Raw genomic sequence first — 13,729 nt, 5'->3', positions numbered from 1 at the left:
GAATACTATTCAACCACTAAAAAAAGAAATGGTGTACCAATACACGCTACAACATGGATGAAATATTATGAAAATATTATAAGTTAAAGAAGCCAGTCACAAAAGACCACGTATTGTAGGATTCTCACCACATGAAATGTCCAGAGCACGCAAGTCCATAGAGACACAGGTGGGTTCGTTGTTGCCTAGGGCTGGGAGGGTCAGAAGTAAATGGGGAGTAACTGCTAAGGGGTATGGAGTTTCTCTTGAGGGTGATAAAAATGTCCTAAAATTGATAGTTGTACAACTCTGTACTAAAAACCACTGAGTTGTACACTTAAAGTATGTGAGTTATATGGGTGTAAATTATACCTCAATGAAGCTGTTATTAAAATAATAAGGCATCCAACATTTTTAGACTAGAAGACCTAAAAAAGGTCAAGATATCTAGTGACATGTCACAAGTCAATCAAAGAATTCACATTCTAATGGTAATTTTTTTCTAATAGTAATTTTTTTAAAGCAAAATAAAGATCACAATAAACAAAGATGTCAGCATAAAACCCTTAAAAGCATTTAATAAGAATGAATTTTGGCTCTAACTATATATATTTTTCCCAGGCATACAAGACACCTAAACAGATGTAGCAACCAGAGAAACATAACCCTAAAATCTAAAAATCTGGAAAAGTGAATCAAGTTCAGCTCATTAAAGTGACATCTATTAAAGTACGACAAGAAAAACAGTCTTAACCACCATCAATATCAATACAGACAGGGAAATCATTGTTACAATGGCTATCGAAGGTCAGATTTTTTTTTTTTAATTTTGCATTGACTTAAAACTCTGTTTGATGCCAACAGGGTTCAAGTTGCACAGGAAGGTGCTTCGGCTAAACACTGATAGTCTCCCTTGATCTCCATTGTCTGCTGTGTGGGTTCCGTCAGCAAACCTCCCAGCCAGTGGTCAGCTTCCTATGGAGTCATTAAACCTCTGAATGTCAGCTGGTAGGATTAGCCAGCAGCTTCCACACCTGAGCCCCCCGTGGCAGGGACAGAGGCATTTGGATCAAGATCACTAATGAATACAGAATTCATATGCCGCTTGTCAGGGCTCCTGAGCTCGGAGTCGCACAGATGCAACCTAAATAAGACGGAGGACAGAACAATTGTTGACAAAGATTAAAAAGTTTTGGCAGTTGGGGAAAAAAGAGCACCTCATTATTCAAATATGATAGTCTTGCTTATTTTTTTTTTTTCGTTCAAGTTATTCATGATTTGCCTCAAATGGACAAATGCCATTCACCAACACATAAGACTTCCTGGTCTCATTACTAAATTTGAAGAAGGCTCTGCCATCAGAACATTAGCTATATAGAGAAAAACAGCTCTCTCGTAAAGAATATTTGAAAACTTTGGGGAAAATAAAAATCACAGGATATTTGGGGCGGAGAACAGTTAAAAGATGAAAACAAATCTAGAAGTCAAAGAGAAGGAAAACGTTACCTTCCATAGTCAAATGACTTATTTATATTTCCCAATATCTTGTATTTCTAACTTCCTTGCACCTTCCTATTCCTGGGTTCCTTCCAATCACTGAGCTAAGCTCACCAAAGAGGTTTACATACCTCCTGACACCTGTCTGGCTGGCTACCTGCCGTGTTTACGAGACCGCATCAGAGAAAAGGAACAGACCAAGCAGCCCACACTTCTGCTCCACTGGAATAAGAGGTCTTCCCCGCTCTATCATCAAAGAATTACAGGCCTAGCGAAGAATCAGGACAGCATAGTGACCAATCACATTAGACGACTCTCAAGTCAGGCTGACCAGGGTTCAAACCATGCCTCGATCACTGACTAGCCGTGTGACCTCAGGCACAATATCTGACCTCCCTATACCCTATTTTTTTTCTCTACAAAAACAGCGATAACAAAGTACAGACCTCACACCATTGCTGAAATGTAAATGAGATAATGCAGAAGAGGCTGTTAGGACAGAGCCTGACAGCAGAAGCACTCAACAAGCATCAGCTATTATGACTGCTGTGTTTTCAAAACCTTCCCCCATAACAAAAATCACAAATCCTTCCATGGCCTGAATTATGTGTTAAACCATCTTCTTCCACTGCCATTATGACCACTACATAGGTCTGTCTCTAATTTTAAGCTTTCAGATGGAAAGAAGAATCGTATCTATCTATAGTACACTATAAATCACCAAGCCTGACGCAAGTACAAATAATCGTGCTATATGTGATGTTTGTATCCTACTATTGAATAGAAAACAGAAGCAGCTGCCATATTTCAGAGCCAATTTTGTGTGAGCCACCATATGAGGTGTTTTACAGACCACATCTAAGCCTGACAGCAACCTGCAGGCAGGTCTCGGGATCCCCACCTTCTAGATGGATAGTCTTGGACTGTGGCTTGCCCAGTCATACCTTGAGTCCAGTGGAAACAGACTCACAACCCTGTCCTCTAGCTCCTGAACCCCCGTGCCCCTTTCCATCTGATCACACTGAACTCAAGCTCTATGTTTTCCTTGGGGACCAGCCTATGTGCCATACTGAACAGATCCTTTTTTTTTTAAATCAAAGTAATCCCGATCTTTTATACGACTGTCCATCTGCAAAGCACAAAGGCATCTGTAACTTCAGTGTCTTTCTATAATTGGACTTAAAAAAAAAAATTCAAGTTACTTCTAAGATTTGCTGTCAGGACACCATATTGGTATCAACTCTTTCATTATTTAAAGGGGATCTATAGCTGCCTGCAATGACAGATTAATTCTGTTTCCTCAGTAGCTAGGTGTTTGGCATTACGTTTGTGAGGTAACCACAAGCCTTTAGGGCGATAGCTGCTCACATCTTTAGCAATCTATAAGGGCTTCTCTAGAGGCCAGCACTTGCCGAGGGATGAAATATGACTCCATAAATCAGAAAGCTGAAGTGGCACTTGGATACGTCACCATATATCTTTGTAGCATCTCTCGGAAGGGTACAGGGTAAGAGCTCATGCCTCGGTATTGCAATGAGAGAAAGGACCCTAACAGTTGGCACTGACTAAGCATGTGCTGCTTAAGACTGAAGACACACTAAGGCTAGGGGAGAAAAAGACCCTGCTGGTGTTAGCATGCCTCAGGCTGTGGGAGAAGCTTCAGCAACTCATCTTCAAAAGGCAGAGAGCCAGAGCTCTAGAAACCTGCAAAAATTGGCTAAGCCTGCAGTCTTCGTTTCTTTAAGTTGAGCATCTTCAAAGTCTAGAATTCTAACTGTAGGGCACAGCAGCTGCCACTGCAGATCTGATCCTCTCAGCTTTTGGCAGCTCTCAACTCGAGATTCTAGCAAAAGAATTTTTCAAGTTGCTATTATTGCTTGTCAAGGATTTATAAATATTGTGCACTATCTGCTGTGGCATGGCTCTCATGGGACGCCAGAGCATGCCAAATGCATAACAGAATGAAAAACAGTTTCTATTCTTCAAATAAATGCTAATTTTTTTAACTGGGCTCACATGATGTGTTTGGTGACCAACTTCAATAGTACAGAATATATATGGGGGGGGGGGGCAGATTGTCTTTTCCAGCAGCATTCAGCTGCTACTTTCATTAAGCTTGTTTAATTAGATTCCAGATGCTAATTTGCAAGTCGATACCAGAGGGTGCAGGACAGTTTGCCTTTGAATCATGTCCCTGTGATGTGAGGGTCCTGCCGCACACCACTACCCTTCAGCGGCCCTTACACGCGATTCTGACAATTAGTGCAAAGAGGGAACAGTATTGATCTTGACAGACTAAATATTAATCTTCTACCCATTTTAATGAATTATACTCTTTAAGAGTTTAAATTTCTCACTGGGCCAAATGAAAACATTCCTTCTTACAGAGAAACGGGATGGAAGGAAAAGTAACCCAAGTTATCCGATTCGTTTCCTTCACTCCCTCCCACCTTAAAATAAAACCTGTTTTTATTCCAGCAACGTTGGCAATACCCCTATGAAGCTAACACTATGTTCCAGGTGCTATGGTCAAACTCCCTATGCTTAACTGGAAAATGAACTCATAAGGCCACAGTGTGGATATCACTAGTTTCCTGTCCAGCTAGCTGGTGGGTAATAGCCAGGGTCAGAGGCTTTCTTTTATACCAGCCTTAACAAGAGGGGGGGGGAAATCTGGGGGAATGGCTCCGTGTAATTTATCATCACCAAAACACCTCTAAGTGACCCCTTGTCATTAGGTCAGCTCACACACTGCAAAGCCCACTATTGCTGAAACATACATGCAATGTCCAAATGAGCACCTTTGCTGATAAAAATAAAGCATGAGATTTATCACCAGGAAGTAATACAATTTTTTATGCCTTCATTTCTATCACTGCTAAGTATTAGGAACACTAAAAGGGAAGTTATCACATTGGAAACTACTAAGTCAAGTCGCTTTTGACACCTTTTTATGCACTCATTCAACAAATACTGGCTGAATACCTACTATGTACCAGTTACCACACTAGATATAAGGAGCAGAAATGAGTAAGCACAGCTCCTGCCCTCGGAGAGATTCCAGGCTAACAGCAAGGAGAGTTACAAGAAAATGAAAATTATAAGACAGACCACTAACAGCAGTGTTAGGGCCACAAGTGGGGGAGGATTTTTAAAGATTTTTAATGTGTCCTAAACTCACATGGTTAGCTGGCAGTTTCTCTGAAACCTTGAGCCAGGGCTTTTATGTGGGGCAAGTCATTGGCTCAGGTAACTGAAAACAGGCCCATCTTTGGCATTTCTGAATCCCAGGCTGGGTTTCACTGGTCTTCTTTTTGGCCTGTAATTTTCCCATGAATTTTTGTTTTGCATGCTTAATGGGGTGTTTGCTTCGCTAACTCGACCCCGACAGTGCATATTATTTGAAAAGTATACTAGTCACCTTCCTCTGTTAACTCAAAAAAAAAAATCAGCACTTTCCAGATGGGAAGAAGAAAAAGTCCCCTCCATTTCCCAAGTGGGTTTTGATGACTCAGATTTTACTTTAGCTCAGGGTCATCCTGTCTGAACTAAACAAACACCTATTGAACATCAGGAACTAAAACAGAGATGATTTCATGCCCCACCCCCCAAAGGATCTCCCTCTCTCAATGGCAAGTGGGGGGAAATGTCCCTGGAAACAGCCATAAAACAATGGGTCAGGTGTGTACAATGGAGTACAGGGACACAAATAAATGAGGAAGCGACTGGGGGCGCTTCGGGCAGACACACGGGCAGTGAGGAGGACGCGACAGCAAGTACGCAGTGTGTGCAGGATCAGAGAGCAGGCAGGCACGCCTGGCTCCAGGGCAGCAGGGAAGTGAGACCTTTGTTTCCCGAAGTTTCACATTCACACCCCTGAGCTTCCACGTGACGGTGATGCAAGAACACATTTTTATTTGTATTAATAATATGCACTTATTTTCATATGTCTTGGGGAAAAAATATAACCAGCACATCAAACCCAGGATTTCATACATATAAACGTATTTTTAAAAATAAATTCAAATTAAAAAGACAAACTGAAGTGGTTGTGGGGAATAGGGGAACGGGAACTGAGTGGAAAGGGGCAATTTGCGGTGAAGGAAATGTTCTATGTCTTGATTTGAGTGCTGGTTACTTGGGTAATTACAAATGCCAAAACCTATCAAACTGTGCATTTTATTATATGTAAATGATACCTCAATTTATAAAACTGAGTTCATTTAAAAGAAAAATTTCAAAGAAGTACAGGTGCTACCTGGATAGGGCATAAATTTTACATGTGGTGTGCAAATGACAAGCTCAAGAAACGGTGCTAGACCAGCCCTGTCCAACTGAAACAAATATGTGTGAGCCACATATACAGTTTTCAATTTTCCAGTAGCTACATTTAAAAAAGTAAAAACGAGCGAAATTTAAATACTTTTATTTAACCCAACTTGAAACAGTATTGTACTTAACTCGTAATCAGCCTAAATATTGAGGGTTGTTTTTTTTATCATTTTGTACTAAGTCTTTGAAATCTGGTATTTTCTACTGACGGCACCTCTCAATTCCGACTAGCCACATGTGGTTGGTGGCTACCATACTGGACAGTGCAGCTAAAGACAATAAGAAAATGTTAAAGTTTTTTAAGGAGGGAGGGACATCCATTCCATACATACTACAGTCTAGGCCTAGCACTGTGCAAGCACAGGCTGTCATTAAACAAAAAAATTAAAACGACGGGCTTCCTCCAATGTATTAGTTTTAATAATAAAGCCAAGAGTTTGTTTCATGAGTCTGGCCTAAAAAATGACTGTTTGGCAAATGATTTGTAACTATGATAGCCTAAAGAGGCCCCCTCCCAAAGCAATTCTCTGAAGTGGGCAGCAGTCACTGTCCTGGCAATCGAGGCAAGATGGGAGAGGCAGAAATGCTCTCTCCCCTGGTTTCTGTTTGACGCATGTCCAGAATTCTCTCCCCACTGAAAGGGAATAAGCAGACTGAGTCATCCAACCCTGCGGTCTCAAAAACAGACAGGAAAGAAAAGCTAGCGAGGGTTGCCTACCTCAGAAAAACAGACTCCTGCGAAGATGGAAAGTAAAAAGTTTGGAAATTTGAAACCAAACTGTTTCCAAGATTTCTACGCAAATGCAAACCAGCAATGACACCTGGGCCGAATTCTCTTTCACAACCACGAAAGTCACTACAACGGTGTCCTCCCAACTCTGAGAAGCAGTCTCAGCCTCCCACTGAGACCACAACAGGTTTCCTCTTCACCAACAAAAGCAGGGTGGCCAGCGAGTGGTCTTCCCAATAAATTTTTTTTTAGAATTTATTAACATGCCTTTAGATTTAACAGTATTATCTACTGACAGTTATACTACTTGCCTGCTATTTCCTTTAAACTCACTTCACTAGAGAAGTTGCTACCTTCACCTTAATAAAGCGATTTTTGCTGATTGTCAATCAGCTTCAAGTTTCTATAACTTCAGTGAATAAGTCACATGAAATTGTAGATTGAAGTAAACAATCTGACATGGGAATTTGGTCAACCTGTTTTAAGGTCTCACAGCTAATACAAAACATTAAATGCTCCAGGTTACAGATAAAATTGATCTAAGGAACACAGTCTTCAGGTTGATAATACTGGAAAGTGTTATTGAAGGGATGATCACATTTCCCTTTACTCCCCCAAATCACCTCAATATTAAACTCATGGCGTTTGAATCACTTCAAATGCAAACTCTAAATAATGTAAAATTACTTTAGCAGAGTGTTAAGTCACTTCTAATATACCTCATACTTTCAACTTTTTCGGCAATTCTCATTTTTCTTAAAGATACGGAAGTCCCAATCAATTGGAAATAGACAAAGCTTTCAAGAAAATATGAAAAGATTAATGTGGTTTAAAGGAGGGCCTGACGTTACTGAGGCCACTTTCTAAATGAAAACCACGTCCTTCTCCCTGCATCTTCGTTAGTTCTAATGGGGCCCTCAGCAAGTCCTCTCCTTTAGGTACAAGACCGGAAGACCTTGTTTTTTTCCTTTTTCATTTTAAGTGACCTAGTATACCTTCTTTTTTTGTCTGTGTTTAAGAACCCCAAACAGAAAATAATGCTGATATGGGAATAAATTTTCACTTTGAGAAATGAGAACACAATCCTAATCTCATTTATAGTTGATACTTGGACCTGTTTACTATTCTTAATTGGAGCAAGACACTATTGTTTTAGTATAAAACACTTAGCTACATCCTATCTTTAGTCGGGTGTTTTTATTCCTACAGATGTCTGAGAAAGGGAAGAGATCTAGCCATTGCCGAGTAGGTCATTTCTGCGTGCTATCCTCATGTACCAAGGGCGCAGTGGCTCCTGGCAGGAGAGCCCTGTCCTGGCTAAGCAGCGTCCACAGCCCTCTCTCCTCTGGCTCTTATGCCACTTGGCCCAAACCTAAAGGGCAGAGGAAGCGTCAGCGCGCCAATGACACTTGGTGCTCCAATGACAATGAGCTGGTGGCAGAACAAAAATTTTTAAATATGCAACACTCTCCAAGGATAATTAGGCATAAAGGATTGTCAGAAAGTAATTCCCAGGGACATCCTTTGATATCTAAACAAAACAATACTGAGAAGGTAGCAACAGCTGAAACCTACATATTAAGAAATAGAATAAGCCACTCATAAACAGCCTACTAATTATTGAAAACAAGTCGATACTCCCAGTTAAAACATTAACATCTATCACAAAACCAAGAGCAGATGATAAATGCTGCCGGAAGGACTAGTGTGCCCACAAGCTGGTTTAGCAGTGAGGATAAGGCACAGTGGAGAAATGATGTGGTGCCATCAAGTATCCAAACGTACTGAACATGCCTATGAAAGTGACAATGGAAGACCTGTGGGCTTGCTCTTGGAGATTCTGGGGGTAGGGGGTTGCATAATCGGGGGTACATCCACCATAAAGCTGACGTGGTGGAATGTCATTCAGAAGATAGCCACCTCCCTCTCCCACCACCAAAGAAAATAAAAGGATGTCTCTGTAAATGTGAGATACTAGATCCATCACACTGAGAACAATCCACAACACACATGGTCTTGTCCCCATCTTCTGCTGCCAGATGCAGAACCACCTACAGGGGTTTTTAAAACTGCCCCCATTTTCAGGCCAGGACTGTGTGACATGCAAAGACATATAAAGTTTCTCAAGTCTTAGTGAGAAAACAAAAAAACCTGTCATTTTGAGATATCATGGCACAGAAAGCTTAGTGCACAAGAAAACATTCTACGATGCAACAGCTTTTACAGCCAAGAAGTTTCCTAGACGGCCCAGAGGCCACAGCAAAGACCCAAACAGTGCTGGCTCCTCAAGCCCGAGGGAGGGCACGGCAGGGCCACTCTGAAATGAAGCTTCTCCCAGCAACCGGCCTTCCTAGCAAATATAGCATCTGTGCCAAAGAGCATTCCGACTAACAACAGTGCTGCACAAGCTTTGGAGGAATCGGCAATCAATTTGCACACAACTGGAAAAATATTTGAAAGAATAAAACTGCAGGGACTTACATACCTCCATATCTGGCCTAAATTTATCTTCAAACACAGCCATTGCTGCCAAGGAGCCAGAACCTGTAAGAAAAAGATACATGTTAAGTGTATTTACCAACTCCTAGCTTCTCAGGATTACCTTGGGGCAGCAAAAATGGCAAAACATGCCCAATGTCACATTCAAGCACAGAGTAAATATTAATCCTGTAGGGCCACGTAAACCAGGTAAACACACTCTTCAAAAGCCTGGGGCCACACGTGCCACTATCTCGGGTACACATGCGACTGGCCCTGCTTCTACTACAGGCAGGAGTCATTGTAAATTATTCCCAATAAAGTGCTGAGGCGCGAAAATGAGGTTATGGAGAATTTGTATTTTTCAAAAAAAGGGAACGCCACATAATTTCACATAGCCTATGCTGTAAATCTTGTGCTCCACAATTGTGCCTTGGCAGGCTGCTGGGTATAGCGCTAAATACCAAGCCAGTTAGAAAGAACAAAGTGTTTTAATGAGCTGGCTGGCCCTGGTAGAGTCACCTTGACACGCTGGGAAGAAACTACAGCACCAGCAATGGTGGTAATAGGACTGTCGGCTGCAGCCACCAGGTTATTCCAGCTACAACTGTAAAACACTTTATTATGTGGCATTTATTTGGAGCTATTATTTTTAGTTTGCACTTTGAAGAGTAACAGCTGAGTAGACAAAATGACAGACAAAGAAACAAAAATTTATTATCACAATAGCAAATGGCTGAAAGGTTATGCTGCATAGATATTAACAGATAGCAAATTTCTCCCTTCGAAAGTGGGATGTAAAGTAAAGGCATTACAAATAAGCACGGGCTCCCTGTGAATGGATGTAAAAGGCAGCTCAGCACTATTTGAAATTTTAAATTAAACTTGCTTTGTTCAGAGAATCTTTAGAAAACCATCATCTTGTCTTTACAGGGGCCTGGCAATATTTCAGGATATTCTACTTTTGGAGAGAAGACAGAGTTGCCCACAATTTTTTACTCCAATTAGAAGATTTTTTTGGCATTTATTACTTTTTAACTTGTTTTGCATAACACTATCTATTTAGCTGGGTCACAGAGAAAACCATATTTTCTATTTAAAATGATTTGTGTACATCGCTTGACCACCTCAATGGTTTAGCAAAGGAAAAAGGCAGCGATTAAACAGTTTCAAATGAGGTGTCCTGCTGATTTTATCAAGTCTGCTGAATGTATAATGAAAAAGGAGAAGCTGCCAGCGATGCCGCACTGAGAAAATACAGACTACCTTATCTGAACCATTTAAGGAGGTCCAATTATAGATCAAATTTAAAGGGTAGAAACAGCAGATTTACAGACACAAATCAATGAACATGGTAATCCCGATGAATATGACAGATACTCCTGTTATGGGATATTGCTGCGGTTCAGGATCATTACCTTCACAGCACCGGATACATCACATCTAAAGCAGTAGGAAGCGTCAGTGTAGCCCGGCATTACAGGCAATGACTATTCATTTAGGCTCTGGAAGCAAAAGGCAACCCCATTTTCCCCTCTCAGGATTTTTTCTCCTTAAAAAAAAAGCAGGGGGGAATCTAAAGAGCTATTAAAAGCCATTTGGAAAAGGACACAGAAATTAAACCAATATTAAACTGGAATACCCTCATGAAACTAGCATATAAGCCAAAGCAAAATCACAACCAAACCTCTGACTTTCATAGTAAACATGTCCTTGAAAATCTGGAGATAGAGTCAAAGTCACCAATATTTTGTGAGTCACACGTTTACTCTGAGATTCAGGGATCAAGGGGAGAAAGGAGCCTAAGTGTCAGTTTTAAGGCGCAGGTGAGAACCTGTCTCAGACTTAGTAGTGAAAAAGAAACCGGTTTTGGATGGAAAACACAAGTACAGCTGTCGGGGAGAAACAAGGCAATTGCAAATAAGGAAACCTCAGAAAAAAACTACTTCCAGGTACAAAACGCTCCTGCAGAGCACCCAACGGCAGGTCTGCCTCCTTCCAACCTGGTCCAAGAATATCTCTGTGCAGAGCTCAAGGGTACAGGCACTGAAGCTCGAAATAAACATTAAAAAGGACGGGAGGGTGGGTAGTATTTACCTAAGAGCTAGCACCTTTGTGGAAAACTGGAATCAATTACTGCGAAAGGGAAACCTGAGCTTAAAGGTATTTTTCCTTAAACTCTGCTAACCCTGTTTTTCCTCCTGGCCATCCTTTCTTTGGCAGTTTCACAGTAAATATATTAGTTATACTCTCATTTTTCCTGGGCACATATATTTCCTTCTGCTTCGCTCCATCCAACATTTTAAGAAATGAAAAATACTTCCCTCCCAACATAATAATTCTTCCTTTATCCAAAAGTTTTTTTCCTGCTTAGAAACAATGCTGCAGACAAAATTTCTGCAAGTGGAAATTACATACTACATCTAAACTCAACAAAAAGTGGGGATGCTTCTCACATTATCAGAGACAGTGGTTGTTTTTTTTTTTTTAAGACCTGGAAGGCACAGAAGAGGTAAACACAGAAAGGACACGGGGGTCCCTATCACATTGTATTTCTGCTTCCCCTTCTACATCACACCCCCCAACACACACTCCAACCTACACACACACACACACACACACACACACACACACACACACACACAGAGTCTCCTGGAAAGCAGGAGCTTCCTAAATTGCCTGATTCTGCTTCCCCTGAGATCAAAGATAAGTGGACTCCAAATAAACGTGAAAATAAAGGAAAATTCAACATTGAAAACAATTTCTAAACCACTTGCAAATTAGCTCCTGCTCCCAGCTTTTTAGGAAAGGAGGACTTTGGCGCCCCCTTTTCAGAAATACACAGAAATGCTAGGACAGCTGATTGCCAACAGGTTTCCAGGAAACTCTAATTGTGTGTCTGCTATTTAGAAAACTGAAGTTAGAATTTCAAATATGACTGTAATTGCCCAAAGTGGCAAGAGAGCAAAATGTAACTTCTCACCTCATTTCAAGGCAATGCCACTGGGGGAAGGAACACGGAGTTGGCCATTAAAAAGAAAAGATGGTCAACTCAATGAGACCAGTATTCTTCAATAATTTCATTCAGTTTCCTAGATTTTGTTTCAACGCCACTTTAAACTAAGAGTAACACAATAAATCATCACAAAGATGCCACACTAGTATAGCAGCTATGTTTAAATACATCCCATTTTCCCCATAATGCCCTGAGGCACTCTCATACCCAAAACCAGAGGAAAAATCCTTTGAAGAAACATTTACCCTGATTTTCTATTCCAAAAACAAGGTCATCCTGGATAATCAGTCAGAACTGTTTTTCCATTAAGGAATAAATGAACAGAAAAGCCAGGGGACAGTGTACATGGTACAGGGGCCTGTGCTTTACACAGCATGTCAGGTGAAAGAAACAGGTATCAGAGGGATATGCTTCCCACCAATGCAAGATGAGCTCTAGGACAAGGGGTGTGAGGCCTGCCCTCAAAGAACTTACAGTAGGGAGAAGGCAGCCAAGGGGGAAGAAACAAGCGTTTTGTTGAGTATCTACTATGTGTCATGCATCATATGTCATTTAGTCATAGCAACCCACTGAAGCAATAAAGGTTGTTTAGGGTTACAGGACTAACAAGCACAGGGCAGGATTCCTGTCTCAGGTGTGACCTTATCTCATGCTCTCCTACAGAAAGCTCTACATGCCCCAATAGTTCAGAGCAGACAGGCATGACCTTCCGTGGCCAGGTCTCAGTCCCCTCCTCCTCCCCAATACACACTTGACACTCCACTAGCACTAAACTGACCATAATTCCCTAAATGCTTATACCATTTCAAGCCTATCCCACCTTGGCACATAGTAGTCCCTTTGCCCCTCGACAGTCCACAGAAGTCCTGGTCACCCTGCAAACCCCAGCTGAGGGATTGCCTCCTCCCAGAAGCCCTCCTTGACCACCACACGCCCACGACAGTCTATCACTCTCATCTCTGCAACTTGCCCATCCCTGCAAATCTGCATCAGCGTGTCTGGCAGTCTCTGGTACCCGGCGAGCACTAGATGGAGTCTGCTCAATTAGGTTGGGCTGATTTGAGTACAAATGTCCAAATGGAGGAGCGGGGAAATGCTGAGCTGGCCCTTAAGGAGTGATGACAGCTATAAATGCCTTGGTAAAGTGTAAAAGAACATTACTGACCAATTTACCATACTGGGATGAACAGAAGACAAACGCAAATGTAAAACAAGTTCAGTTTTCAAAACAAAAAAAAGGCTTTAAACCCACAAAACCATGTCCTATTATACATCGTAGTCTGGTCCAAACCCCTGTGATATCATAGGAGTGAAATGCCCTCCTTGGATTTTATTACCAAAGCTCTCTCTGTCTCATCAGTAGTTTCCATGTAGCTGCTCCTTAGCAACCTCCACCAAGGCTGCCTTTTTCAGCCCACAGTTCCTAGGTAGCCAGAGTGGCTTCCAGAACAAAGCTCTTTAAAACAGAAAAACGAGGTACCATTCAGTGATAAGCATTTAGGAGACGCCTGTGCAAAACACTGTGACGGTTACCTAGCCACCCACTGACATACCCAAGCTCACCCACGGCGCCTTCACACACACGCCCTGCTCAACTACTCCCAGCTCCCAAACCACCCAGCACCAGAGCACCCAGTGGCCAGGCTGTGGAGACAGACGGGTAGGGGAGGCATATACAACTCAGCCCGCTCTCATCC

General features: G+C 41.7%; 1 protein-coding gene across 1 annotated transcript in view; it reads right to left on the bottom strand.

Annotated features, from left to right (window-relative positions):
• PSMB7 (proteasome 20S subunit beta 7) overlaps nucleotides 1-13,729 on the bottom strand; it is a 57,777-nt gene that overhangs the window by 19,022 nt on the left and 25,026 nt on the right. Inside the window, exon 6 of the mRNA XM_019658831.1 lies at nucleotides 9,024-9,082. Coding sequence (XP_019514376.1) covers nucleotides 9,024-9,082 — 59 coding nt within the window. The remainder of the gene's footprint in view (nucleotides 1-9,023; nucleotides 9,083-13,729) is intronic.

Source organism: Hipposideros armiger, unplaced genomic scaffold (assembly GCF_001890085.2).
Source record: "Hipposideros armiger isolate ML-2016 unplaced genomic scaffold, ASM189008v1 scaffold_290, whole genome shotgun sequence".
Lineage (NCBI taxonomy): Eukaryota > Metazoa > Chordata > Mammalia > Chiroptera > Hipposideridae > Hipposideros > Hipposideros armiger.
This window is presented reverse-complemented; position numbering and strand designations above follow the sequence as displayed.